This window comes from Pagrus major, chromosome 9 (genome assembly GCF_040436345.1).
Source record: "Pagrus major chromosome 9, Pma_NU_1.0".
NCBI classification, from domain to species: Eukaryota; Metazoa; Chordata; class Actinopteri; order Spariformes; family Sparidae; genus Pagrus; species Pagrus major.
In genome coordinates this window covers 34,886,489-34,911,632 of record NC_133223.1, presented here as the reverse complement: position 1 = coordinate 34,911,632, position 25,144 = coordinate 34,886,489, and the positions used below count along the sequence as shown (strand labels likewise).

Genomic DNA, 25,144 nt, shown 5'->3' with positions numbered 1-25,144 from the left:
TATTTAGAAGTCAAAAAAGCTCGACATCCCGTCTGTGAAAATACCTGGATGAGCTTCCATTTTAGCACCTGGCTATCTTGAAGGGGGATAAAATAATTTAATCGTGCAGCCCTTCTACACTTCCCAAATGTTATTGGACCGGATGGCTCAAATTATGAGGGGGTTGTGACGCTCAAAATAATTTATCCGTTTATCCCGTTTTACAGACTCTTCTTTCACAATGTGTCTATTGTTGTTTTCTCTTCTGTTACAACTGATTCAGGCACATTCGTGTCATGAAACGTGACGTCAGTGACGTACAATGTGATGTTTCAGATAAAAATCACAGACCGGCTGCCTTGCCTGCGAGAAGGGGGAATGGGCTCAATAGGTGCTTTTTAGTGGGTTGACCCGTGTTTAAACAACCTGTGTAGACCTGCTAATTTTGGTGGAAAAGCGGTATTAGATGATCAGCAGACTAAAAAAAGGGGAAACAGATGAAGTGTCACAGTTTGGCATCACTGGTCACCTGCTCATATCTGCCTGCCCTGTCACCAACAATTCTCACCTAATCAGCCTACTCTGCTCACCTGTTCAGGTACATCAACATGGGCTGATAATGTCCGAACAATGCACTTTGTTGTAACACAAGTGATAACGTAAGCCTGTAGAGTAAACAATAACGAGATAATAGAGTTGATATCTGTACCCACAGCTAATGTTATTGCTTTGCCAGTACAACTGGAACTTCTTTAAGCTTCCACACTGCAAATGTAATGTTACTTCCCAGAACGAGTTGGTGTTTGTACATGCTGGATGTAACATTAGTCGTTAATAATGTATCTTAATGTTGAGTCTCTGAGAGCTAATTTGACTGCATTAGCAAACATTAACAAGTTCATTAACTGGTCCATTATTTTGCTAACTCACTCACAAAACTATGATTAGTTAACTGTAGCGATGTTACTGAAGTTTGTCCTGAAGCTGTCTCTCACTGTTTCTTGTAACACCAGAGAGGTGCAGGATCCACTTTTCTTTTTCTTTTTTTGTTGTTGACATTTTTCCCTTTATTTGGTTTCACATCTTCACAACAATTCCATATTCATCTTTAGATATGTCCTTTCATTGAGTGAACCATTTTTTCAGTTTTTTAACACAAAACAAAACAGACAGAACATGGGGTGTCTTGAGTTTGAGAAAATGAATTAAATATAGACAAGTTATAAAGAGATGAATAAACTTTAAAAAACAAAACAAAATAAGGGCGTTTCGGGGAAATATACATTTCCAGATTTCCTCGAATTTGCGTTCCTGGAGCCTCATTGAAAAAGGTCATTCTTTCCATTACGAAGATTTCATGAATAATATCGTACCAGTTCTCTATAGATGGGGCATCTGGCTCGAGCCATTTCCTTGTAATTGCTGTTCTAGCAGCAATACATAGGATTCCAGATAAGTGTTTCCACTTTTATTTTTCAGAAAACTATGAAACTTCTATTTTAATCAAACAAATGCTTAAAGGTATTTCAGCTAAGCTTTATTTGTCCTGGATGACCATAGGCCATGTTCTCTACCAGGGATCTCAAACTGCCAGCCCCAGGTCACTATCGCTCCAAATCTCACGTCTCAGCAGGCACCAAACAGACCATGGCACACCATCACACCTGTTCACATGGAACGGCTTGGACTGCTTAGTTGTAGTGGCCTACAGCAGCTCATAGTTTAATTGGACAGACTGTGTAATGGGACACATGCTCAAGTAAAAGAGGTGAACCAATCCTGTGACTTCTGGAGAGTTTGAGAAAGTTCTTTACATATTAGTGTCTGTTTTGATGGGAGGTTCAATGAGATCCTTGGAGAGTGAAGCAATCTAATAAAAATATTCTACAGACTCATAGGGATCATTTTTTGAATTTAATAACACACACACACACACACACACACACACACACACACACACACACACACACACACACTGCATTTTAAGGTCAAGTACCATTTGAATGTGTGAGACACTCCAACGCAGGTTAGATTGGTGTCATTGTTATACTGAGACTTCTTTTTGAGTTACTGTTCATGTACTCTGTTTTTGTAATCTGCCCATTTTATTGTAGAACATTTGGTCCTAGACAACATTAATGGATGATGCATTTAATGTTACTTCTATAACTGTTAGTGGGTATGTGGAAGTGGACAAATACAGATATCTTTATTTCATGATCATGTTCACAGCATATATTCTAATAATCTGCTGTAATTCTACTGTTGTGTGTCTGATCTGGATTCACCAAAACCTCCATGAGCCTATGTACATTTTCATTGCAGCTCTGTTAATCAACTCTGTTCTTTACAGCACTGCTATCTACCCAAAGCTTCTGATCGACTTTTTATCTGAAAAACAGATCATATCATATTCAGCCTGTCTCTTTCAATTTTTTCTATTTTACTCCTTGAGTGGTTCAGAGTTCTTACTGCTGTCAGCCATGGCCTATGACAGGTATGTGTCTATATGTAAACCTCTGCAATATCCAACTATCATGAGAAAAACAACCATCAGTATTTTCCTGGTTTTAGCCTGGCTTCTGCCTGCTTGTCAGATAGCAGTCCTCGTAATACTTAGTGCTGAAGCTAAACTGTGTGACTTTACGTTAAAAGGAATAATTTGTAATAATGCAATTTACAGACTTCAATGTCTAAGATCAAGAGTAATTACTATATATGGTGTTGTTGCTTTATTAAATCTCGCAATACTCCCCTTGATCTTCATAAGTTTTACATACACAAAGATCCTTATAATATCCTATCGATGTAGTAGAGAAGTCAAGAGAAAAGCTGCAGAGACCTGTTTACCACACCTGATAGTTTTAATCAGTTTATCCTGTTTGATTACATATGATGTCATTATAGCTCGAGTGAAATCGGATTTTCCAAAAACTGCACGTTTTATAATGACTTTACAAATTGTTTTGTATCATCCTCTCTTCAATCCAATTATATACGGACTGAAAATGAAAGAAATTACCAAACATCTGAAGAGGTTGTTCTGTCCAGCCAAAGTCATTTGATGTAACACTGATGACTGATGTTCAGTCACTTCCTCTGAAATAATCATGAAGAGATGTGAATTCTTGAAAGGTATTTAACATATGCATTAATTTCCATGACGGACTCATAAACAGTAATGAGACTCCAGAGGTTGAACATTGTAATTGTGTGCTGTAGTTCTGGACGAAACATCTTTTTATTCATCATTATCAAGTCATCACAACTTTTTTCAGACTTTAAAAAATATATATTTTACTTTACTGTGATGAATTTCATTGACAAAATTGGACGCTGTTTACAAGAAATGATATTCATATTAGTATCAACCACTCTGGATGTATTGATGAAGTTTAATATTGAATTTGAGCCATATAATGACGTGTTAAGACAACACTGACAGCGTGCACATGCCTGTGTTCCAGAATTTTTTCCATTTAATCTTATGTTCTTTAAAGAATCTTAAACTTTTAAAAAAAATAAAAATGACATTTGTTATTCCCAGCTGGTTTTATAAGAGGAAATCCGTCTGTGTGTGTTGGTGTGTTCTGGGCTACTGTAGAAACATGGTGGTGTATTATTCCCATAATCTTGCCCGCAGTTCTGACTTGGCTTGAAATCTCAGCTCTAGATTTCAAGCCAAGTCAGAACTGTGCAGGAATCAAAATTCATCTGTTGGTCGTCATCATCAGAGTTATCCACACTACACAAAACACAAAGACGCAGACACAAACACACTTGGGGACTGCTGTTGCAAACTAGCTTACAGCTAATGTAGAGTAACCCCAAGGTTCCACCGGGCCTGTCTCAAGCCACTATTGGCTCTGGCGACTCGCAGCTGCATCAATCCGCACAGAGCAGAGTGAGCCAGACAGGAAGTCAGAAAGCTGAACGGCATTGTAGGGAAACATGCCTCTCGTCTCTTCTATTGATTGAGGCCTTGTTCTCTGCATTAAGCATTCCTTTGAGTTTCAAGCTGGCTTTGTTATTCCAAAGGGCGCCTTGCAGTCTCCCCTACCTCCATCTGGCAAGAAGAACTTTATTTTCTTTTGTAATAAAGCCATCAAATAGACACTTCTCAGATACCCTCCCTGGTATCTGCACCCATCTTCAGAGGTCCCCACAGTCACACCTTTCCTTTAAGGGTCAAGCGAGATTCAGTTGATCACAATTGAATCCACATTTGCCAAAACATCAGAGGACCGGAGGACTTCCCTTTTACAGTGATATGTTATAATTGAATGTCTTTGCAATTGTAAATGAGACTAAAAAACTGCTAACCTTTTGTTCTCTCCTATTGAATTAACACACACACATTTCCAGAGTGAATTGACTCCCCTTCTCTGGACCTAATCCTCAGCTGACACCCGTGCTTTACGACTCTTATCTTTTTGCATTCCAATGTGGAGGTCCCTACACTCTTACAGATTTCAACAAAGTTAAAACAAGTATTTAGCCAGAACCTAGTCTTTTGGATTTTAATATATTATTAACCAGGGAGAAAAGTTCATAAAACTGATTCTACCCATTTCGAACCCAAGCCTGGTGGCACTCATGACACCAACACTTATCTGAAAGATATAGAGTGCTATCTGAGGAAATTCCCAAATGCCACAGCGGATGACAAAATCTACCTAATTAGAGTAACCTCTAACCAGCGAGTCACCAAATTCATTGAACGACCACCTCGCCATGTCAAAGAGAGCTATGAAGCCTTCTGCAAGCATGACGAACAAATTTAAAAGCTATACACCAAAGACAGGTCTAACTGCCACTTTGGCTGTCAAACAGGGAAGACAAGAATCTCCTCAAGAGTACTACGAGAGGCTTCATGAAGCCTACTTCGGACCCAAAAACGAGACAGAAATAAAGGAAGAACTACACTTCAAGTCACTGTTTGTACAAAACCTCCATCCCATGACTAGCCATCACCTTGGTGTCATGGCACGTCCAGAAACCCTCACTAGTCAACAACTACATGAACTGGCCACAAAAGGTTTTGCTAAACAAAGACAAACCATGGTCAAATCTACAGAAACAAATATCTTGAGTATTTCCACCATGTCTTTGCCTCTGGAGTTGGAAGGAGCTTCGGATGTCGAACCGCATGGGTCCGTCATACCCCCTTCTCAACCTTATCAACCTGCAAGGCAGAAAAGCCCTCTGTCTCACCAACCTGATTCAGGTCAAAGGTATTCACAAACATCCCGGTCTGGCAGAAGTCAGTACCAACCACGATTCAGTGCAAAACGTCACTTTCCTGACTCCCACCGAGCCAAGTTCCCACCTAACCAATGGAAAAACCGTCAAACACATAATGGTAGGGAACAAGACAAACATGAGGCTCAAAGCTATCCCTCCAGAAACGGGCAACATGAAAACCCGTCTGATGAGGAAGCAACAGGCGAAAATGGCGATCAAACCAACCCTGATAAGTTGAATCAATCAGGTATCAGCAAGAAAGACCTTGATGCTATTAAACGCATGATTGAACAAATGCGCAGAGGAGATAAGGAGAAAACTGACCTCCCCTCAGTAGTTGCTCGCTTGATGACTCCTGAGAATCCAGCACCTTCCCCTCCAAAAACCTCATCCAACCAACCCAATGTGGTCGTGGAAGAGGAGTTGTACTTGGGCCCCACTGAACCTGAACATGCATTGGTTCCAGTCTGGTTTTAAACCCCTGCACAGCACTGAGTCTGTACTTTTAAAGGTTTTTAACAATCTTTTATTAACCGCCAACTCAGGCGATTCCGCCATTCTTATACTTTTAGATCTTATGGCTGCTTTCGTTACAGTTGACCATAGGATCCTCATCTCTCGCCTAGAGCAATGTGTTGGCATTAAAGGCACTGCTCTGGAATGGTTCAGGTCTTACCTGTCTGACAGAAGCTTTTCAACAAGCAACACACACTGATCACAGCGAGAGTTTTTTTTTCTTTTTACAAATTAGATTAGGAAATTTACTCCTATCAGATTCCTGTTCATTTACTCTGAGGATGAGAGGATGAAAAAAATCTATGAAAAAATGAAATGATATGAAAAAAAATCTACTGTGTAAATATGTTCAGAATTCCGTTTTACTGAATTTTACCTGGTGATATACAAATTAGATTAGTAAATTTACTCCAATCAAACTCCTGTTCCTTTATTTTGAGGATGACAATATAAATATTTTTTTTCTGTGTAAATATGTTCAAAAATCTGTTTTACTGAAAGTTACTTTCAGTCACCTGGTGACGTCACAATATGCAAATTAGATGATTAAATTTACTCCCATCACAAACTTTAGGTCATTATGAATATTTTTCTCATTTACACTATGGATTTATCTCTCACCACTTCCAAGCTACAGCCTTTTGAAATCCTATAATCCAAACGGAATATTTTCCTAAATAAACTCTGGCGCCTAGAGGGTTAACTGGTCTTTGGCCCCAATGGCCAAGAATGGCACACCTGAGCAATCAGACCAAGGGCGTAAAAAGCCAGCCTCTAGTACAATCATAGTGGTTCAGCTAGACTCAAACGAGACTCCTCCCAATGAAGGCCCATCAATCTTTCAGGGCAAACCACCTTTTCAACAGTTCTTAGGCGATCTTAAAGAAAAGGTTCTACCTATCTGCTACACTTGAAAATGAGCTTGAACATGAAGCACTCCTTGACACAGGTGCAGACGTCACCCTGATGTCACCAACGCTTTTCAACAAACTGCGAACAATGGTACGCCAATCCAACAGGAACTTATAGCTGCAACACTGCTCACTTGAAGTCCAACCATATTCGTCCACCAGTACTACCTTGACCGCTAGGGCACTGATTAACTTCACTATTGGATCAATGAACCTCGCCCACCCCGTGTACGTGTCTCCCTTTGATTCCATCCCTCTTCTCATGGGTAAAGATCTCCTCAACCGATTTGAGCCACTGATTGACTTCAAACACTTGAAGATTTGGGCACAGGTCCACCAACCGCTGCCCATAGATCAGTTCAGTTCAGTTCACTTTTATTAGTACCCGTAGGTAGATTTGTCGTGCAGTGTCGGGAGAGAGAGAGGGCATCTCACAAACATTGATGACAGGACAAGTTAACACAGTACGGGACAGACAAGACATGAGTAGAGCCGTTCACTAAAAGAACATAAGATAAAATACAATGCAATGCAAGGGACAATAAGTATATTTTAAAAACCATACCAAATAAATTGGTCGGAATAAATAAATAAATAAAATAAACCTCAAGGTGCATTAGGACTGATTCAAGAGGGAAACAGCAGCAGGGACAAAGCTGTTCCTGTAGCGTGTGGTCCTGGATCTTGGGACTGTGAATCTTCGTCCAGATGGCAGGAGCTGGAAGTCACACGCAAGTGGATGGGAGACGTCGTTGGGGATGGAGCTGGCCAGTCGCCGCAACTGATTGGTGTACAGTGACTCCAAGCTCAGCTGTGTCTCTCCAATCAGCCGACCAGACCATTTAATGATCTGGTTAAGTGAGTTGCTTTCTCTTAAAGGCAGGTTTCCGAACCATGACACAAGTGAAAAAGCTAAAACCGACTCAATAAAAGCATGGTAAAAGAGTTTCATCATGGTCCTATCAATGTGGAACCGGGACAACTTCCTCAGACAGAACAGTCGCTGGTGTCCCTTCCTGCTCACAGCTTTGCAGTTCTCTTTAAAATTTAAAGCAGAATCAATGATTGTCCCAAGATACTTATAAGATTGCACCTGTTCAATAACTTGTCCCTTGATCGTAACAGGCTCCGGTGTTTTGGCCTTCTTCCTGAAATCAATAGCCATGTCTTTGGTCTTAGTTATGTTGATGTGTAGGTGAGAGTCCTCACACCACTTCACAAAATTGTTGACCACCGGGCCGTGGTTATGTTCACTTCCCTGGAGCAGGCTAACAATCACAGAGTCATCCGCGTACTTTAAAATGAGGTGATTTTTGAAAGTGCTCTGACACATATTTGTGTATAAAATAAATAACAAGGGTGATAATACACACCCTTGTGGTGAGCCAGTGGAAGAGCACACTTTGTCAGATAAAGCCCCATTAACTCTGACCCTCTGTGTCCTGTTTGTTAGAAAGTTTAAAATCCAGCCCACAAGATTTTTACTAAGATTAAAATGTTCTAAAAGCCTCTGTGTTAAAATGTGCGGCTGTATTGTGTTAAAAGCAGAGGAGAAATCAATAAATAAAAGCCGGGCATGACACCCACTTCCTTCAAGATGTTTAAAGAGCAAATTAAGCAGAGTGAGTGTGGCATCCTCCACTCCTCTTTTGGGCCTGTAGGCAAATTGCAACTGATCCATTTCGCTCTCTGTGTTTTTCAAGATTTCCAGCCGTACAAGTTTTTCAAAAATTTTCATAATAATTGAGGTCAAAGCCACCGGTCTGAAGTCATTAAGTGTTCCGGGGCAACTAGATTTGGGGACCGGGACCACCACGGCATCCTTCCAAATCTGGGGGACCTGCTGAATTTCTAAGGATCTATTAAAAATCATATGAAAAACTGGGCTCAGTTCTCTTGCACAGGTTTTGAGTAACCGACCACAGATATTATCAGATCTTCCCCAACCCAGTGAAACTCAGTGCTATGTACTTCAGCCAGATGTCTTGGCACCTGATGCCTTTGATGGAACTCCCTGGCAATTCGACCCTGAATCTCTTCCCAACCCTCCCACCAAAGTGGTTGGCATTGTCGCTCGAGCTCAGGCAACAGCCAATGCTCCTGCCAACTCTTCGGAACCGACAGCTTCCGGTCCGGGCTTGAAACACTTGTATGACTCACGCACTTCCCTGTGCACCATCAAAGGGCTCCTTGTGCATGTCTCTGATGCTCTCACTTCCCTTGCATTCGTGGTGCCTCAGAGCCACAGGGGGGTGATGCTAATGCAGGCCCATAACTCTCCATGCGCAGGACACAGAGGAGCAAAAGCAACATACCAGGCACTCCAACAAGTAGTCTATTGGCCACACATGCAGAAAGATGTAGCAGACTATATCAAAGACTGCTTGATTTGCCGCCAGGCCCAACCGTCGAACCTGCTTCACAGAGCTCCCTTCCCACAAAGGGGCTGCAGGGCCTACTATGACCAAAAAGTGTCCCATGACAAACTCCAAGTTGGGGACAAGGTGTGGTACTACACCCTGTTTGTGTCATTTACAAGTTAACTTGAGAAACAGGCGTTGTAAATCAACCTCCTAACTTAACCTGCTAAACTAAATACAGTTATTTGACTCACCCAAACTAATTGGTTCCAAGTGGGGGTTAATCTAACACGATTGCCCCTTTGGTCCAAAGTGTATAATAAATTGATCAAAAGAAGAATCAAAACCAAACTCCGGGATTGTTCTCAAGGAACAACCCAGACTGTTGATCACCAGCTGTCGTCTTCACACACAGAAAGTGTTTGTCAGGCTGACAGGCACGACTCACATGTTGCAGCAGTTGCAGAAGTTCACTATCACTCAATCAGACGTGAGTGGGTTTAGTTGCAGACCTAAACAATTCATTTGTGGACTCCTGATAGAGCTACTGTTGTAAGAATTTTTTTGTTTAATCTTAGACTCTCTACAGTCCATGCTGTCAGTTTATTCACAGTAAAATCGCCATATACGTGAATTACAAGCTGAAATCCCAGACATCAGAGCACAAATCAACCAACAACAGCAGGAGCTACAAACATAAGCCAATCATTGAAGAGCATCATTTTGGTGGTCAACACCCACAGCGAAGCTCTGAACAAAACCATCCATACGATAATCAGAATCAGAAATACTTTAGTGATCCCTGAAGGGAAATTGCTTGCGTTACAGCTGCTGCCATTCAAAAGTCTTTAATTAAGAACTATATGTAAGCAAGAATAATACAAATAGAATAAAAATGTAAGAAAAGTACATCTATATGTACAGGGTAATAATTGATTACATAAGTAAACATTCTCCTTTCGGTAATCTCGGTTGATTATGCTCACACACAACTGGTCAGTTTGTTAATGACAGATATGCTGAGAGACATTGGAGCTTCATTATACAGCTCAGCCATGAATAAGATTCCTCCGTATCTTATCCCGCTGTTTCTGGTGCAGGACATTTTATCCACCATCACCAGAGAACGTTATCCTACACATTGAAAATTTAGTTCTCTATCATTTGGATCCAAACCAATATGAAAGCGAAATCAAGATTTCTAAATTTTTCAACGAACACACACTTGAGTTAGAGCAAAACACTCTTACTCAAGTGCAGTGACCAGTTAGTGATAACGACTCCTGCCCTGTTACAGCTAGTTGATAACAGTTACTATTGACAGCTCTAGAATAGGCCCCTTAACCCTATAAGTTTAAGATTAGAACTTTCCACTAACCGAGTTAGTATTTTCATCATTGTATATATATATATTTTTCTTTCTTATTCATACGATTAGACCTTAGCACATGCCAAAGAAAGACACCAACTCTGATCATAAAGTGTGCCACCTGAGCTCCTCGACGATGAGCGGCATGACCTCATCGATCCGAAGTTCCCGCTACGACGGTCATTCAGAGCGAAGTGGGGGATATGTACGGACACATGCCTCTCGTCTCTTCTATTGATTGAGGCCTTGTTCTCTGCATTAAACATTCCTTTGAGTTTATTTAAAGCCATCAAATAGACGCTTCTCAGATACCCTCCCTGGTATCTGCACCCATCTTCAGAGGCCCCTTTGGTAACACCGTTTTTACTCCCCTTGGAGACAGTCACACCTTTCTTAAGGGTCAGGAGAGATTCAGTTGATCAAAATTGACTCCACGCTTGCGAAACATCAGAGGACCAGAGGACTTCCTTTTGACAGTTATATGTTATAATTGAATGTTTTTGCGATGAAAATTGACTGAGATAAATTTAATGTGTGAAAATGTCCTGTGTTCCGTGGAACCACAGTACCCTCCAATGGGGAGTCCTGGTATGATTTGGACAAAGTTTCAAAGGACTTTGTCTATCAGATTTTGGTTTGTTAAAAGTCAATGTTTAAAATATTCCCTGTCATAAGTATTAGGCTAGAACTAAAAGAAATGTGTATAAGTGATTAGTTCTACGATATAATCAAGTGTGTTTAGATGTTTTGATCAAGTTTTATTTTTCTTTGAATGTTAATGATTTAGTGATGCTATGTGATTTGTGTTAATAAGGAACCCACATATTAAGCCATGGTGAAATTCTGGGAAAGGTGAAACACAATTTTGAAACATTTAAAATGATAGTTTAGTTTTAGTTAGTTTCTGTGAGTTTAGACTTATAATCTTGTCTCAAGCGTGACTGCTGGCAGCCCGCCCACTTGAGTCACGCCTGCTATCATTGATAATAAAACTGAGAGCTCTTAGTAAACTGAGAGCATCGCTCTCTCACTCCCTTACTCTTTTTACACTCTCTTCTATTTTTAATCGCTTCAAGACAGTGCTCTCCAGAGAATTGCTCATGCGTAAATCTTCCTCATTTTTATATTTTTCGCTGTATTGATTAATTTATTTTATTTATTTATTTATTTATTTATTCTAAATACATTTTATTGATTTTTATCGAAACAAAACATAAACAACATACAAGTGCTCTCTATATTCACAAAGATATCAAAACAGGAAGGAAAGTAAACCACCATCCAAACCAAAATGACTTCAGGTAGCTCATGACTGTTCTTACCCCAGAAAGTAAAAAAAAAATGGCAACAGAGAAAAAAAAAAAAAAAGTGGGGGAGGAGTCCCAACGTCACCCCCAACTGTCGCATCAGTCACCCAATACACATACTGTGCCTTCTCTCATCCATGTATAGTGGAAGTAAAAATAGCAATTATACAAGTACACGAGACAATAATGGTGGATGACGTTAATAAAAATAAATAAGTAAATAAAATAAAAACAGATAAACAATAAAAATTAAATTTAAAATATCTAAATAAATTAAATAAAACCATCAGTACAACAAAAATATATAGAGAAGTCGAAACAGAAGTTTGTCCCAAAGTTTAAAATCTGTTCTACTCAGTGATAATGTTTTTGAAGGCAAGCCTGATATGAAGAGGCCAGAATCCTTTGTAACTTTAAGTGAGAAAACTTTACTCAATTCCTGGGCTACATTGTTCCAAAACATAGCAATCAAACGACACTCCCAGAAGCAGCGAATGTCTGTCCCAACAGACAATTTACATTTGATGCAGAGGGGAGAGGTCCGTTTATCCATCTTGTTAAGAATGAATGGTGTTATGTGGGATCTATGGAGTATCTTATATTGGGTTTCTCTCATTCGGTTACAAATAAATGTGGTTTTGGTAGAGACTACCAAATCTTCACTAAAATGCCCACCAAGATTGCGTTCCCACTTCTGTATCACCTTCCTTATATCTGATGGATCTAAGGAGTAGAGCAGCGAATAGGAATGAGAGAGAAAATGTCTTGTGTCTTTTCGATTCAGTACAAATAAATCTATATCACTGAGAGAGGGAGTGCCTGTGTGGAGATTTTTCACCTTTGACAGAATAAAACTACGGAGTTGAAGATACCCATAAAAGTGTTCAGATGCAATGTTGTATTTTTGTTGAAGCTGTTGAAAGGACATCAGTGTATTACCCTGGTATACATCCCAAATAAGGCCTGATGCCTTTCTTATGCCAACTATCAAACACACTATTATTAATTCCTGGGGCGAACTCTTCATTCCTACTCACCGGCGTTAATGCAAAGGATGATGGGTCTTCCACAAAATGCTTTGTAATGTCTCGCCAGACTCTGATAGTGTTATAAATAATAGGGTTACGCTTAATGTCTGGCGACCTCTTTTTTCCATAAGTAGTGAGTTTACTCAGCAGGGAGTAGGGAGAGGAGAACCACTCATCAATACCCGCTTCAGATTTCAAATGAGACTCGAGACAGTCCCAGACTATTCGGATGTGGCAGGCCCAGTTATAAAATCTCAGATTGCGTAGGGCTAAGCCCCCTCGTTCCACTGGCAGTTGTAAAGTCTTAATTCTGATTCTGGGTCTTTTATTGTGCCAAATAAATCGTGAAAAGGCCCTTTCTAGATCTAAGATAATCGTCTTTGGTAACCATAATGGTAACATCTGCAAAGGGTAAAGCAACCTGGGGAGTATGTTCATCTTTATGAGACTGATTCTGCCCATCCAGGAGAGGGGACGGTCATGCCATCTCTCAAAGTCATTATTAACTGTTCTGATTGAAGGCACAAAATTAAGTCTCCTCAGGTCCTCAACATTAGGTGACACTCTAATATCAAGATAAACAAAGCCTGAAGTGGCCCATCTGAACAGAAAATTCGTATCTGAGCTTGTGCTACCGTAATTCCCCAGGGGCATGGCCTCGGATTTTGTGTAATTTACTTTATAGCCAGATATGGAGCCAAATGAGTTGATAGTTGACAGAGTGGCCAGGACTGATACCTCAGGCTTGGAGAGAAAAAGTAAAACGTCATCAGCATATAATGCTATCTTGTGAGTGGTCTTGCCTAAAGTAACGCCGTGTATTTCCTTACTATTTCCGATGCGTTCTGCCGGAGAGAGCGGGCAGCCCTGTCTTGTCCCTCTACCGAGCGGGAAGGGAGAAGAATGCAAGACACAGGCCTCTGGTGAATGATAAATAAGTTTTATCCAATTTATAAACCCCTTTCCTAATCCAAACCTGCTCAGGACATCCCACATGAACCTCCACTCCACCCTATCGAACGCCTTTTCTGATATAACTAGTGCCCGGTGTCTCGTCTCCGAGGAGTACTGTACCACATTAAGAAGTCTTCTCACATTAGAGTATGAGAGCCTCCCCCTGATAAAACCTGTTTGATCGTCATTTATAAGCGAAGGTAAATAATTCTCTAATCTTCTGGCAAGCACTTTAGAAAGTATCTTGCTGTCCACATTTATAAGGCTGACAGTTCTATAAGAACCACACTCATCTGGTGGTTTATTTTTCTTCAGGATTAAAGAGATATTGGCTAAATTTAGAGATAGAGGGAGACATCTATTCCTGAAGGAGTCCAAAAACATATCGGTCAGAGGGCCCACCACAACTCTGCTCATTTTTTTTTATAATACTCCGGCCCATAGCCATCCGGCCCTGGTGCTTTCCCACTTTGAAGTGTGCGAATGGCATCCAGGACCTCTTCCCTGGTAACCGGTCTATTCAGGAGCTCCCGTTGTTCTTCTGTAAGAGTGGGGAGACTGATTTGATCCAGGAAGGATTTTCTTAGTTCATCCGATGTATTGCATTCGGTGGAATATAACTTGTAGTAGAACTGTCTCATAATATTGTTTTTTTTTTTTGATTCATGAACTTTGTCTCCATTACTATCTTTAAGTGATGAAATTAAATTAATGGCATTTCTGCCCTTTGCCAGGCGGGCAAGAAGGCGGCCAGGCTTATTGCCGTGTTCATATAGCCTCTGTCTGGCAAAAAGGATAGAAGCCTCTGATTTGCTTGTTAAGAGTTGATTAAGCGCTGATCTTCTTGCTTCTAAGTTTTTAAGATTATGTTTAGATGGAGACCCTTTAAACTTGTTCTCTAAATCCTGGATCGAATGTTCCAATTCCAATTGCTTCCTGATTGTATCCCTCTTATGAGCTGCTGTGTAAGATATAATGGACCCCCTCATAAACGCCTTAGCCGTTTCCCATAACAGGGAAGGATTTATACCTGGTGTGTTATTTGTTGCCATAAAAAGTTCCCATTGCTTCTCCAGAAAATCCAAAAATGGGGGGCTACTTAAAAGTGAGGAGTTAAGTCTCCAGTGGCGTGTGGAGGGATCGAGATAGGGTGGGGATATAGTCATAGATACCGGGTTATGATCAGACAATGTACATATTCCAATTGAGCATGCTTTGACTCAATCCACTACCTCTCTAGACACTAGAAAATAGTCGATTCTTGATAGAGATTGGTGGGGGTGGGAGTAAAAAGTGTAGTCTTTTGCCGTTGGGTTTATAATTCTCCAAACGTCAAAAAGACCCGGATCCGCACACAGCTCCTTCAGCCTTGCGGTCTTTTTTGATATAAAAGCAGGTTTTGATGGGGATTGGTCAACACTAGCATCCTGAACACAGTTAAAGTCTCCTCCGAATACTGTGAAGGGGGCTAAACGTGAGGATGCCGCTGCAAGCAGTCCAGAGAGGAAAGAGGGCTCGGATGCGTTAGGGCCATAGACAGAGCCAATGAGGATTCGCTCCCCATAAAGGAAAACTGAGATAATAACAAATCGTCCCTCATCATCCTTAATAACCTCCTCCAGAGTAAACGGTAATTTCTTATGAATGAGAATGGCTACTCCTCTACTATGTGAATTGAAGGATGAATAGAACACCTGGCCTATCCAGCTTCTCCTTAATTTAATGTGTTCCAAATCTGTCAGATGTGTTTCCTGTGGAAGGGCGATTTGTGCATCCTCTCTTTAATAAAGAAATGATCTTCTGTCTTTTTACAACATGGCCGACCCCCTTGACATTTAAAGAAATAATCTTAGTGTCACTCAGGGTTGATATATGAAAATAAGATACGCCAATAATGCACAGGCCAAATAAGGTTTGGGGTTGCGAGCTATGAAAAAATACATATATATTCGGCAGGGTATAATGGTGGTGAGGAGGTAGTCTCACATTTCAGAGCACTGCGAACAGAAAAACTGCCTCTGAACGATGGGCACTGAACACTGAAATAAACCTCAACAGGCCTAGAAAAAACAAAAAACAAGGCCATAATAACCAGGTTTGTGTAACAGTTACAAGTGGTTGTATGACACTGAAAGCGCAGGTAACACCGAAGAAGAGCAACAGCCTCAATCTCTTCCCTAACCCTAACCCAGATAGATTCACATCCCTTTAGAGCCCAAAAATAATAATTAAAGAAGGATTATGTCAGACCCCTTGTTCCTCAGGGGTTATGATGCTCTAGCCACAGCTCCAGATTACAGACATCCCTTTTTTTTTATCAGACTAAGCTTAATTCAACTTTTAACCTTTTGAGTTAACATCACAGCCGTTACAGCCCTGACTTATCATACAAGTGCTGTGTGGCTATATTAGCTAAACATTTTTTTCAAGCTTAATGTGCACAGCTGAATTTATACGTTAATACAGCAGTTCAAACTAAAATTACCGAGTGACATCTCATCACAAAATATACTGTATATTTACCCAGTGGTAAACTTTGCACAGTTCACAGCAGTCCATCCACAAATGCCTGCGCAGCTCCGGGGGACTGGAAAGCATGTTTCTCTCCGTTATACGTGAAGGTTAGGACGGCGGGAACCACATGAAGAAGCGGATGTTCAGTCCGATCAGACGTTCACACACCTTGTTGAAGCTGCGCCGCTTCTCCCTCACTGCAGCTGAGATATCCTGCTGAATGTACAGCTTTTGTCCTCATGTGTCAGCTGCCGTCTCTCCCTCAGTGCAGCCATGATCCACTGTTTCTCCCCGGAGTTGTGCAGCTTGATGATGACGGGTCTGGAGTGGTCGCCACGGGCGGGTCCGAGCCCTCTGTGCGCCCAGTCCATTTTAATTATACCCCGTTTAGTATCCAAGTTCAGTATTTTCGGCAGCCAGCGTTCAAAGAAAGCAACAGGTTGCTCACCTTCAGCTCCTTCCTTTAAGCCAACAACCCTGATATTGTCCCATCTCGTCCTGTTCTCCGTGTCATCTGCTTTTTCAGTGAGAGTTTGTGACTTCTTCTCAACTTCCTGGAGCTTGTTTTCGGTGGTAGCTAGCATGTCCTCCAGTGTGGACACTCAGCCTTCAGCTTCGTCCAGTCTTTCACTGCTGCCTTCCACCCGGGTTGTCATAACTTCCAGTGCGTTCGTAAATTTGGCCAGCTTCTCCTCTAATAACTTACCGATGCTCTCAGTAACTTCCTGAACTAACTGTGAGGAGTAACCACCAGCACCCGAGCCGCCATCTTGCGCCTCAATATTCGGTCAGCCCCTCGTTGTTCTTTGAGATTTATTTGGATTTTCGGACGGAACCGAGCCACTTTCCTTGCTTGACATCGTTAGGAAGCTTAGAGCGGTCAGCAGGATATAAAAATGCCAGTCTGTGGTGGGTAAAATTTAAATTACGGTCGATGGGAGCGGGAGCTAAGTGCCAGTCCGACCTCTCAGCTCAGTGACGTCATACCAACCCCCGATTAATTTATTTTAAATACTACAACTTTTGTTAAGTTTCTACCAGAACGAAGTTCTGTTTTAATTTGTTTTATACAGTTAAGTATTGTAACCTGACTTGGAGGAAGTGAACTTTAATTTGAAATTCTCATATAACGGAGGACGATCCGGTCGTGACGGAGCATCCTTTAGTTATTTTAGCAAAGAAGTTAAATTAGGTTATAAGTCAGAGCCTAAGAACCACCACTCAAAGCGACAAAAGAAGACCACCGTCTTTCATTACTTTAGTCATTACAGACTCAGCACCTTTCTGTTACCTGTTATCATTTATTTAATTTTCCATTTCATTTATTTTCTCTGAATTATTTAGTCAATAAACATATTTAACCATATGTCGTTGTCTGTGCAGGTTTGTTTTAATGTGGAGAACCCACAGTCACTGTGTGTAGAAGTCACTGCTCAGTTATGAGATTGAATAAATTGATCTGAAATTGATTAGAATTGATCCAAGTTAACCTTGTCCAGTCGAATTTGATTAATTCCCTCCGGATTAGTCAAAGAGATAAAATAACGGAGGTGGTGCCCTATTTACGAGTGCTTTATTAATCGCAAGTGATTAATAAATTACATTTATTAGTAGTGTTTCTCCTACAGCATAGTACATCCAGTCAATTTTCAAAATAACACACTCTGTGCAGACTTGGGATCTAGAGCAAAACAATAAACACACTCAAAACAGACAAATAATCAAACTACTGAACCAATGGCAGAACTATAAAAATCAGGGAGGCATGATGCTCCGCTCCTGAAACGTAAGTAACAGAGATGTGCCCAGTGGAATAAAAGGGTTAGCTATTCTGGCTGTTTGGCACAAAAAAAAAACACTGTCTAACTTGCATGACTAACTTGAATATGCACAAATGATCCTGTAATCAAACTTACTCGAAGACCGCAAAGAGAAATTTGTTTCCCTTTCTGTGTGAACACAGCTAGCTTGTTAGCTTTCATTTAGTTGGAACAAACATGCTCCAACTCTTTGCCTATTTCTGGACTAGCCAGAGTAAGTCTGAGTTGGTCAATGTCAAGATGGCAATAGCTGAAGCCACCGACTGAACTTCACAGTGGCTCTTCAGAAACCTGTGAGTCACGTCACAGTGGTTTTGTCTACTGTTTTATAGTCAATGAGCCTTTCACTCCGGCAGTGTTTGTGTTGACTGAACATGACATCCCTGTTAAACATGTTTTATATATAACAATCTCACACTTTCTCACAATCTAGATCATGGCCGTGGTTCTAGTGTTACCATTAGCTGACCCAGCCCTGGGGTAGCAGGAGCAAAACCACCATCGTATTGTTATTCCCTGTCTTCTAACTGATCTCTGTCAGTTCGGACCCTATGTTGTGTCCTGACATGCTCACGTGGAGCTAGTGGAGCGCACTGTTTGATCCATTGTGGAAATGTGTGAAAGTGGTCCCGTCAGTCAATAGGCAAATGTGACAATGAATAATTACGCATGACATCTCATGAAAGTCAATGTCAAAAGCAACCACATGACAATTAAATGAAACGTTAACACATAAAGCTAAATAGCCTGCCATGACGTGTTTGTGACAGGTTATGTAATCCGGGTTAATGTCAGGTTGTCAGAAAAAGACATCTCAAGTGTTTAATGAGATCCATGGAGGCTGAAGCAATCTAATGAAAACTTTCCACAGACTCACATGGTTCATTTTCTAAATTTTGGAGGTGAACACACAGCAAATGCAATTCAAGGTCTGGTCTCTTTGAATCAGTTAGACACGAAAGTACAGGCTGAATGTTGGTATCATAAAAGTGAGAGTTCTTTGTAAATTATCATATTTTATACATTTTGATTCAATGTTGCTGTTATATAGATGCCTGTTTTAATGCTGAACATTTAGTTATTTAAACATTAATGGACGTTGAACTTAATGTAACATATATAACTCTTAGTGGATATGTGGAAGTGCAAAAATACAGATATCTGTATTTTCTGATAATGTTTACAGTATATATTCTTATACTCTGCTGTAATTTCACCATCGTGTGTCTCATTTGGATGCACAAAAACCTCCATGAGCCTATGTACATTTTCATTGCAGCTTTGCTACTGAACTCTGTTGCTTTCAGCACTGCTATGTACCCAAAGTTGTTGATTGACTTATTATATGAAAAACAGCTCATATCATATTCAGCCTGTCTCTTTCAATTTTTTCTATTTTACTCCTTTAGTGGTTCAGAGTTCTTACTGCTGTCAGCCATGGCCTATGACAGGTATGTGTCTATATGTAAACCTCTACAATATCCAACTATCATGAGAAAAACAACCATCAGTATTTTCCTGGTTTTAGCCTGGCTTCTGCCTGCTTGTCAAACTTCAGTCCCAGTAATACTGAGTGCTGATATGAAACTCTGTCATTCGACTTTACAAGGGATTTTTTGTAATAATTCATTTTACAATCTCAACTGTGTGAGTTCAAGAGCACGATCTGTATTTGGTATTTTTGCTCTGCTGAATCTGGGACTTTTCCCTTTTCTCTTCATACTGTTTACATACACCAGGATACTTATAATATCTTACCAAAGTAATAGAAATGTCAGGAAAAAAGCAGCACAGACCTGTTTACCCCACCTGTTGGTCTTAATCAGCTTTTCCTGTTTGTGTGCATACGATATCATTATAGTTCGAATGGAATCAGATTTTCCAAAAACTGTGCGTTTTATAATGACTTTACAAGCAGTTTTGTATCATCCTCTCCTCAATCCAATTATATATGGACTGAAAATGAAAGAAATTACCAAACATCTGAAGAGGTTGTTCTGTCCAGCCAAAGTGATCTGATGTAGTAAAAGTTATGTTACAATAATAGTGATGATAGTGATGCTAATGTGCAGTTGTTTATTTTGTAATAATAATGCAGAGATGTTAATGTTTAATGTAGGTAATGTATGTATTGACATTTTGTACTTGGCAATACAAATATATTGTGTTGTCTACATGTTTCAGCCATAGGAGTCGCGGAGAAGAGGAAGAGGGTGTGTGGGTTGACATGCAACAGACATTTTAGGGATCTGAGTCGACATGGCTAAAAAAAAAGATATTTTTGTCACCAACTCGCAGCAGGTGAGAGAGAGACAGTGAAGCCTAGGCTCAGGCTTGTCATTTGAAAAAGCCTTCTGCATTACCTGCTGAAGTTAAAGACACTGGTGGGTCCATGGAGACACATGAACTAGTTTTAGGAGTAAACAGATTATGCAAAACATGACAGTAACAACACAGACAACAGTGAGTCAAAGCCCTTTGTGCCACGTTTACAGCAGCATAGTAAAAAAAAAAAATCTATTCATGTATTTTATATATATTGTTACACACATACTCATACAGAACTGGAGTTACATCCACACAATATCTACTGCTGTCAATTGACATGACTGAACCCAACTCAAACCTGGAAATCATTTCTAACATTTTACCAAATCTGGCCCCGCATGTCCGATTCTGACGGGCCCCACAAGTGCGGATAGTTTCGGGTCAGGTATCCATGTTCTGGTGTAGAGGGATAGAGAGAGAAAAGGAGAGGAAGAATGAGTGTGTTATGGTGTATTCCCACAGAAAGCTAAGCTAATTTTCTGCATATCTAAATTACATACCAAGTCAATGCAAAGACGCATATAGATGCAAACTTGCATTTATTCAAGTCAGGTGGTGCAAATACACAAAATTCACATCGTTCGTGTATTCATACAAGTTGAATATATTTAACTTTCAGCCAAAAATGTGCATGTGTGGCAGGGCCTTGCTGCTTCTTGTGTGAGGAGCGCTGGGTGGAGCGGCGAGCCGGCCGGCTCTGGAAGACAAAGCCAGGTGCAGAGGAAAATCCTCTGGACTAATAAACACCTGGAGTGACAACTAATTCTGCTCTGATGCAGAACAGTTTACTGATGAGAGGAGAGCTCAGAGATAACATTTTAACTTGTAGGATTAAAAATTTGATTTGTCTTCACTCCTGTTTATCAACCTGACTGCAGCAGTGATTTGGTGATCTTATTTTATGAAAGCACAGAGGAGAGGGGGAAAAAGAAGAGAGAGAACCAGAGTCTGGTGAATTCTGAGTTCATTGAGAGGCTCAACTTTCTGTGTAAAAGCTGCGTGTCGTGTCCCCTCAGCCCGTTACTTTTTGCCCTTGCTAGTGAGCCACTTAATATCAGTTTAGGAATCATCCTTCTAAGGAGCCCATCCGATTAGGTAACGTGGATCACCACATCTCTCTGTATGCGGATGATGTTGTTCTCTTTTTATCACAGCCTGGGCACTCTGTCTCCATTTTGCTGAATCTTATAAGGTCTTTTGGTGCGGTTTCAGGATATACAATTAATTGGCAGAAGAATTTATGTCTTTGGGTGCTGATCTTAGCAGCGATTTCCTGTATAATCTTCCTTTCAAAATCACAGACAGATTGAAGTATCTTGAGTAGTGTTGACAAAAAACCCTAAATTAATTTTTAAGCTGAACGTCCTTGATAGAGCGGAAAAGCTTAAGGGGGACATTGAAAAATGGAGGACTCTCCCTCTCTCTATGGTGGGTTGCCTATTTTGTTGATGAAGTCATTTTTCAAGTCATTAGATTCAGTAGTTATGCCCTTCATTTGGGGCTATAAAGCTCACAGAATATCGAAAAATAATTTACATAAGACCAGAGAGAAGGGTGGACAGGGATTGCCACACTTCTTACATTACTACTGGGCAGCAAATGCAAGGGCTCTTGTCTACTGGCAGGAAGGTTATAGCACAGAAGTGATGTCTGAGACTCCTTCCTGGGTTGCCATTGAAGAAGGTGATGTTAAAAATAGCTCTTTGCCAGGACTTCTTTTTTCAGGGTTCAGTTGCCCTACAAACATTAACAAACGTGGATAATTTGATAATTTTGAACTGCTTGAATATATGGCAGCAAATTAAAAAGGGTTGCAGTCAACCAGATACTTTGATTCACACCCCAATATGCTGCAATCATGCATTCCCCCCATCTCTTACAGATGTGTCCTTTCGTAGTTGGAGGCTGAAGGGGATAGTGTCTTTGAGAGATGTGTATATTGACAAGCATTTTGCCTCATTTACTCAGTTAAAACATAAATTATGTCTTCCCACAACACATTTTTTTCGATATTTACAGATCAGGAATTATGTTCGTCAGTGTGTGCCTAACTTTGATTCTTTTCCTGAGGAAAGACAAATTCATAAGCTTTTGTTGGGCCCACCTGAATCTCGAAAACTGGTCTCAGGTTTTCTAAATATATTTTCAGAACATATAAATTATGCTACACATTCTTTGAAAAAGGCCTGGGAGGAGGAACTGGGTATGCAGATTGGGGATGATGTTTGGAAGGAGGGCCTTAGCCGGACCCGATCTTGCTCTGTTAATGCCAGGCACCAATTAATTCAGTTTAAAGTGACGCACAGGCTTCATTAATCAAAAACAAAACTGCACAGAATTTTTCCTACCATTTCGTCATTGTGTGATAGGTGCAAATCTGCAGAGGGCTCTCTGACCACCTTTTTTGGACATGCCCCAAACTGTATAATTTTTAGTGTGAAATATTCAAGTGGTTCTCTGATGTGTATGGTTGTGTGATTGAACCTGATCCAGAGACTGCATTATTTGGGTTCTCTCTTTCTTCTCTAAATCACAGTACTTCATTGCAAAGCACTATTATGTATGGAATGGTAATTGCTAAGAGGGTAATTTTAAGGCTCTGGAAATCAGATACTGTGCCCCAGTTTAAGACTTGGTTAACTGAGCTCACTGGTGTCCCACATATGGAGAAAATTCGGTATGGGATGTTGGATAATCTCAACAAGTTCTCTGATATATGGCAACAATTTCTTGATCACCTTGCCCAGCTTAATACTGTACCTGACCAGCATTGTAATCCAAAGTGTGCTGCCTGCCTCTCTCAATGAGTTTGTGTTCATATATGTAGTATCAATGCTGCTGGAGTGCAATTCATTTTTAAAAAGAAAAATGCCCTGTCTGTGTTGTTTTTGGGTTTTTTTCTTGTTTTTTTTCTTAATTTTTCTTATTCTAGTATTTCTGTATACAATAAAATTTCAATAAAAATAATTCTAATTTTTTTTAAAAAAACCTGCATGTGGCGAGGCTTTGCAGAGCGTTATGTGGGGAGTTTAGTTTATGGCAGGCCAGCTATGAGGTATCACAATCTGGGGCAAACCAGAGTACTCAGATGAAACTCACTTAAGCACAGGGAGAACATGCAAACTCCACACAAAAAGGCCCTGCCCCAGCCAATGGTTGTTCCAGTCAAAGGAATATTTCATTATTATGTATGCTAAGTCAACATAGACACATTACAACTTAGATCCAATGATGAAAAGTCAGAGGATTACCAAAGTTATTGCAGTTCATCCTGAGGGGAACATGAATGTCTCAATCATTGATGGAGCACTTAATGAGATCCTTAGAGGGTGAAGCAATCTCATAAAAACTTTGCACGATCTCACATAGTTCATTTTCTGAATTTTGGAGGTTAGGGTTTTTAAAGGTCAGGTAGCTATGAAATAAGTCATTCAAGCACAGGTTGACTGTTAATAATATCATAAAGAAAGAGTTTACATGTTCATTTATGATGATGATTATGTGATCTGCCGGTTTGATTACTGAACATTTAAGTTAATTCTAGTTAAATAATTTTTATTTTTATTCAACATTAATGGACGATGAACTTAATGTAACATATATAACTCTTAGTGGATATGTGGAAGTGCAAAAATACAGATATCTGTATTTTCTGATAATGTTTACAGTATATATTCTTATACTCTGCTGTAATTTCACCATCGTGTGTCTCATTTGGATGCACAAAAACCTCCATGAGCCTATGTACATTTTCATTGCAGCTTTGCTACTGAACTCTGTTGCTTTCAGCACTGCTATGTACCCAAAGTTGTTGATTGACTTATTATCTGAAAAACAGCTCATATCATATTCAGCCTGTCTCTTTCAATTTTTTCTATTTTACTCCTTTAGTGGTTCAGAGTTCTTACTGCTGTCAGCCATGGCCTATGACAGGTATGTGTCTATATGTAAACCTCTACAATATCCAACTATCATGAGAAAAACAACCATCAGTATTTTCCTGGTTTTAGCCTGGCTTCTGCCTGCTTGTCAAACTTCAGTCCCAGTAATACTGAGTGCTGATATGAAACTCTGTCATTCGACTTTACAAGGGATTTTTTGTAATAATTCATTTTACAATCTCAACTGTGTGAGCTCAAGACCACGATCTGTATTTGGTATTTTTGCTCTGCTAGATGTTGGACTTTTCCCTTTTCTCTTCATACTGTTTACATACACCAGGATACTTATAATATCTTACCAAAGTAATAGAAATGTCAGGAAAAAAGCAGCACAGACCTGTTTACCCCACCTGTTGGTCTTAATCAGCTTTTCCTGTTTGTGTGCATACGATATCATTATAGTTCGAATGGAATCGGATTTTCCAAAAACTGTGCGTTTTATAATGACTTTACAAGCAGTTTTGTATCATCCTCTCTTCAATCCAATTATATATGGACTGAAAATGAAAGAAATTACCAAACATCTGAAGAGGTTGTTCTGTCCAGCCAAAGCGATCTGATGTATTAAAAGTTATGTTACAATAATAGTGATGATAGTGATGCTAATGTGCAGTTGTTTATTTTGTAATAATAATGCAGAGATGTGAATGTTTAATGTGAGGAGTTGTTTCCACGCTTCAACAATGCTCTTTATGGATTTGATGGAAACAGTAAAGAGTATCTTCAGTTTGAACAATGTAGTGATGGAATCAATCTGCTGCAGTTACTGAACAGTATGATTTTGTGAATGTCAACTGCAGCTTTGTTTGTCAGTCACTGTCAGACCAACCATCTGAAGGGAGCATGTCACTGTGAACAACCTCTCCCAAGATC

The 25,144-nt window shown here is 40.1% G+C and overlaps 3 protein-coding genes across 3 annotated transcripts; all 3 read left to right on the top strand.

Moving 5' to 3' along the window:
* Window positions 1-2,117: 2,117 nt before the first annotated feature.
* On the top strand, window positions 2,118-3,044 carry LOC141002671 (olfactory receptor 11A1-like). Its single transcript, XM_073474043.1, has one exon. It carries the CDS (start codon window positions 2,118-2,120, stop codon window positions 3,042-3,044), a length of 927 nt encoding a protein of 308 aa, XP_073330144.1.
* Window positions 3,045-19,094: 16,050 nt separating this feature from the next.
* On the top strand, window positions 19,095-20,021 carry LOC141002682 (olfactory receptor 6N2-like). The gene has a single exon (XM_073474060.1). It carries the CDS (start codon window positions 19,095-19,097, stop codon window positions 20,019-20,021), a length of 927 nt encoding a protein of 308 aa, XP_073330161.1.
* Window positions 20,022-23,904: 3,883 nt separating this feature from the next.
* Window positions 23,905-24,831, top strand: LOC141002667 (olfactory receptor 6N2-like). The gene has a single exon (XM_073474039.1). It carries the CDS (start codon window positions 23,905-23,907, stop codon window positions 24,829-24,831), a length of 927 nt encoding a protein of 308 aa, XP_073330140.1.
* The last annotated feature ends 313 nt before the right edge of the window (window positions 24,832-25,144 follow it).